Source organism: Nestor notabilis, unplaced genomic scaffold, assembly GCF_000696875.1.
Source record: "Nestor notabilis isolate BGI_N333 unplaced genomic scaffold, ASM69687v1 scaffold32783, whole genome shotgun sequence".
NCBI lineage: Eukaryota > Metazoa > Chordata > Aves > Psittaciformes > Psittacidae > Nestor > Nestor notabilis.
This window is the reverse complement of record NW_009921134.1, coordinates 13,115-17,320: the sequence shown is the minus strand read 5'-3', so window position 1 is coordinate 17,320 and position 4,206 is coordinate 13,115. Positions and strand designations below refer to the sequence as shown.

General features: G+C 36.4%; 1 protein-coding gene across 1 annotated transcript in view; it reads right to left on the bottom strand.

The window, feature by feature from the left end:
• Positions 1-1,788: 1,788 nt before the first annotated feature.
• Positions 1,789-4,206, bottom strand: part of LOC104402999 (ribosomal protein S6 kinase alpha-3) — a gene marked incomplete at its 5' end in the record, with an annotated part of 14,223 nt that continues 11,805 nt past the window's right edge. The window contains 2 exons of the mRNA XM_010011016.1: positions 1,789-2,501; positions 3,651-3,791. Coding sequence (XP_010009318.1) covers positions 2,379-2,501; positions 3,651-3,791 — 264 coding nt within the window. The remainder of the gene's footprint in view (positions 2,502-3,650; positions 3,792-4,206) is intronic.

The window sequence follows — 4,206 nt, the reverse complement described above, 5'->3', positions numbered from 1 at the left end:
CAGGAGAAATTCCTTCCTGAACTGAAATGCTATTATTGACACTAGCGCTTACTGTTATCCCTTCATTTCAACAGTATCAGTTTTAAATCTCGTTTGTTGACTAGATACCACAATCTTCAGATTAACACATTTAAAAGCCGCTCCAGAAGGTATGGTTTCTAGGTTTTGAGAAGCCTGACTTACGATCGCTCGCAGAGCTGAAAATACATTTTCTGAAAGAAAAAGTTTTACTAAATTCCTCTGGAGCTGCACACAGTGTCAAAAAAAAACCCCCCAAAACAAAACACCAACAAAAAAATAAAACACCCTGAAAAAACCAAACAAATGGTGTTTTTCTGCCTTTAGAGAAAATGCTTCTTGAAGGAAGGGTAGATGCATCTGTACAAGTCAAAGAGAACATCACTGCTAGAGCACCAAGTAAGGGAAAAATGCCAATTGCTTGGAAGAGCTGTGTGTTCACATTTCTAAGATGTATGGATATTTAAGAATCCTTGTTCATAAAACCAATTCTTTACACAATTGATTAAATATTTAACAAATTCTTAAGGGCAATAGAAGTGGGTTCCCTTTCCCAAGGAACTCAGAAAAACCTTTAGCAGAAGGAACACTCTTGCATTCATTTAGAGTAAACCAGTGATATCATAAAGATGATTCTCCCTTTCAATAAACCTCTGATGATTTCAGGGCAACTAGCAAATTAATCACCATAAAAAATTTTAATATCACTAAATCAAGAAAATGCCTTCTTACGCAAGACACAAAATTGCACCTTTCAGTTTTTAAATTGTGTTATTCACAGAGCTGTTCATCCAGATCCATTATTTATTAAAGCTGGAATTCCCAATAGCCATTTTCATATCCGCAATGAGCTGATGCAGCGTATCATTTTGGGGGAGTGGGACACTGAATTCAAACACATTCCAGCGCATCTTCTCCTGTGGGCAATTTGATCTTTCAAGACTAGCTGTCAGAAAACACTTTTAATTACTTAAGATGCCGAGAGGCCAAGAATATTAGAAGTTTATATTAGTACTGAAAATTAGTCTTTCATCCTCATTACAAACTTGCTTCCACCTGGGGAAAAGGGGAACACTCACTCTGAAGAGCTTTGTCTTATCTTACTGGGACAATACTATTTTCATGGTAAATTACAATGACCCTTTTCTGACCCTTGACTGATCTGGATGACTCTCCTCTCGTTTTGCTTCAGATGTCAGTAACAATTATCAGAAAATAACTGACAGAATATCAGATCCATCAGTTTTGCAACTGCAGTGAATGCAGTTTAAACCTACTTTTTGCAGGCTTCTGCTTATTAGCGGACAATATGTTTTGCTTTATCTTCAATGTAGCCTTTCTTCTATAATGCCAACATTCACTGAACAAATCCTTTGCAGCTTAAACAAAAGTCACAGAATAGAGATAAAATATTAACAATGGATTATAAGAATAAACAATATAGAAATGTCCTCTATCAGAAAGTATTTAGCTATGATTCCTGAGTCCAGAGATTAGATCGGAGAGAATAAAAGGGAGAGTAGGGGGAACAAAAGACAGTTATCTTTTCTCTGGGTTATATTACCTACTGTATATATAGTATGGTGATTCACTGTTTAAGTTTTGAATACTATAAACAGCATCCTGATTTTCATAACACGACATGCAGTGTCAAAAAAATGGAAATGTAGAAAAGACATAGGCAAGGAGAAATATGTATTCATAGTATTACATTCAATAGCTGTTTAACAGTCAGGCTTCTTTTAGAGCTGTCCAACAACAGTGATTAATCCAGCTGAACTGTTTAATCAGACTTAATTGTCAAAATGATTAGTAATATCTAAGTAAAACAAGGCATGTATACATTAAAGAAAACAGCACAGAAACGTACTGCTTGTGAACTGTTTACAAAAACATACAAAATGTTGGATGGCACAAAGTATATAGTGCTAATATAAACAGATTGTTTAAGCTAAGTGCTTAACATAAACTGTCCATCTCTACATGTAACAAAGAATATTTTAGGGGACAAAAAATATTCCTTATAAAAATAATGCTATGTGGTGCAGAGTGCTTTATTCAGTGTATTTTTGACAGAGGTGGCATTCGTAATTCTTCTGGTTTATTCAATCGTGAACATGATCATATTCGTTGTGTTTCCACTTGTCACTCCATTTGAAGCTCCAGTAAGATCAGTAACTTGCTGTCAACAGTTTAAAGCGAGAGTAGATGAAAGCAATAGCAGCAGCAGGAGCAGCAGCATTATAGGTACCAGCTGGGACAGAGTGTGCTTGCAGGTATCTGTCAGATATGTGCTACCTGTCGCCATGATTTGTGCTATCATCTTATGCCATGGTACCAAATATCTGGTTGAGGTCACTTCACAGGGCTGTTGAGGTAATTTTTTTTATACCTCTCCTCTGAGCAAGAGTAGAACGGCCAACTGGCTCCAAAACTGGTGACTGATTGCGATTCAAAGCAGAGTAAGTTGCTGCCATTGCACCCTGTGGGGCAGAGGGGAAAAAAACCAAAGAGGACGTTGTGACTGATGCACACACTAGAGATCACACAGTGCTAACCGCCAGAGTTTCTGAATGAGTTTTAACTTCCAGTCTACTTTCATCTACAATACAGAAACACACCACTGCATTACTCAAATACCAGCAGTGTTAGGAGTGAGTGTTTGTTAGGGTAATAAATAGTTTTCACATCAATCTAAAGCAATTTTACCTTGCTTAAAAAGTCAAACCAAGAAGCTGCAAATTGCTGAATTAAGTTCTGTCTCTATGCTTTGTGAGACAGCTGGGGAGTGAAATCCCACTGGTAGAGGCTGTTGCTGCTTATCACATAACCATTTCAGTTTTCAACACAATATTTAAAAAAATCACCCACAACATTCAGCACATGAAGATACATTAAAAAAAAAAGTTAGAAAGTTGTGAGCTATGGGATCAGAACTTCCCTCTTTCTACTTGTGTTTTTGGTTGCTAGAAATTTCTAATAGCTGACTCAGAGAGTGTTAATTATATTCTTCAGATCCCTTTTATTTTGCACTACAGATTCTCGGATGTAGAACTGAAGGCAGGGTGGAATACAGAGAAATAGAATTCAATTATTTTTTATTTCTACTTGTTCTAAGTGGAAAAGTTTATCAGATTGTGTTCCAGACAAGAGTGCAGAGCAGTACAATACCATATTAATTAACTCTGCCTTTTTGACTTCTTTTTAGTTTATACTGTGATTGTGAAGTATTTGCTTTTAGTCACTGACAATTAACCTCCTCTGAAACTGTAAAATTAGCCAAACTGTATTTCAGCTCCCCTACAGCCACCTGAGAACATTTTCACTACCAGAAGAACAGTTTCTTTTATGCTGGTTCTTAAGGCAATTAAGTCCAATGAATTTCAAACCTAAGAAAATTAAAGTCTTTCAAATGTACGAGTCTTTGTTTCCCCCCACCCCTGCCATGAGTGGGTTCTTATGAAATCTTATTAGATATTACAAGTTCACTTTCTGGCTTATTGCAACTCCCAGTCATAACTTTTAAACAGCATTTAGAAGAAACACATGCTACCGTAACCTTTTTTTTCTTTTTAATCCTTTTGTTTACACTAATTGTGGCTAAACAGCAAGCTGAACAAATACATACTTACCTTCACTAAATGGGGAGCATCCTGCCTGTTCAGCTGGTATTGAGGCAACTGGTCACAGTGAACTATCCAGGGGTGACTAAGAACTTGGGCTGCAGTCAATCTTTGATGTGGGTCAACATGAAGCATTTTAGAAACAAGGTCCTGTCAAATGACATACAAAGAGTCAATGCAAACAATAGTAAAACTTCATCTTTAAAACAGATCACAGTTCAAAACTGAAAATTTCATTGGTATAAAACCATCCATAATGTCAGTTTGAAATGCTGAAAAGCTGCCTGGCAATGTTAACATCATCTCTTTTAATTATATGACTTGATAGATGTATGGTAATACACAGAAAAGTATCCAATTAAGTGAGGCAAAATACACAAACATCAAAATATGCACACTAGGCTAGAACAGAGCCCCCACTATACCGGTATTTTATTTTTAACAATGACAAATAACAAAGATGTGGGGGATGAATATGAGAAAAAGAACAGTAAAGAAAATGATGATCCTTTCCCCTGCATGAGTTCCCAGTGTCTAGTAAGCTTTCAACCTGTGAAAGTTGAAG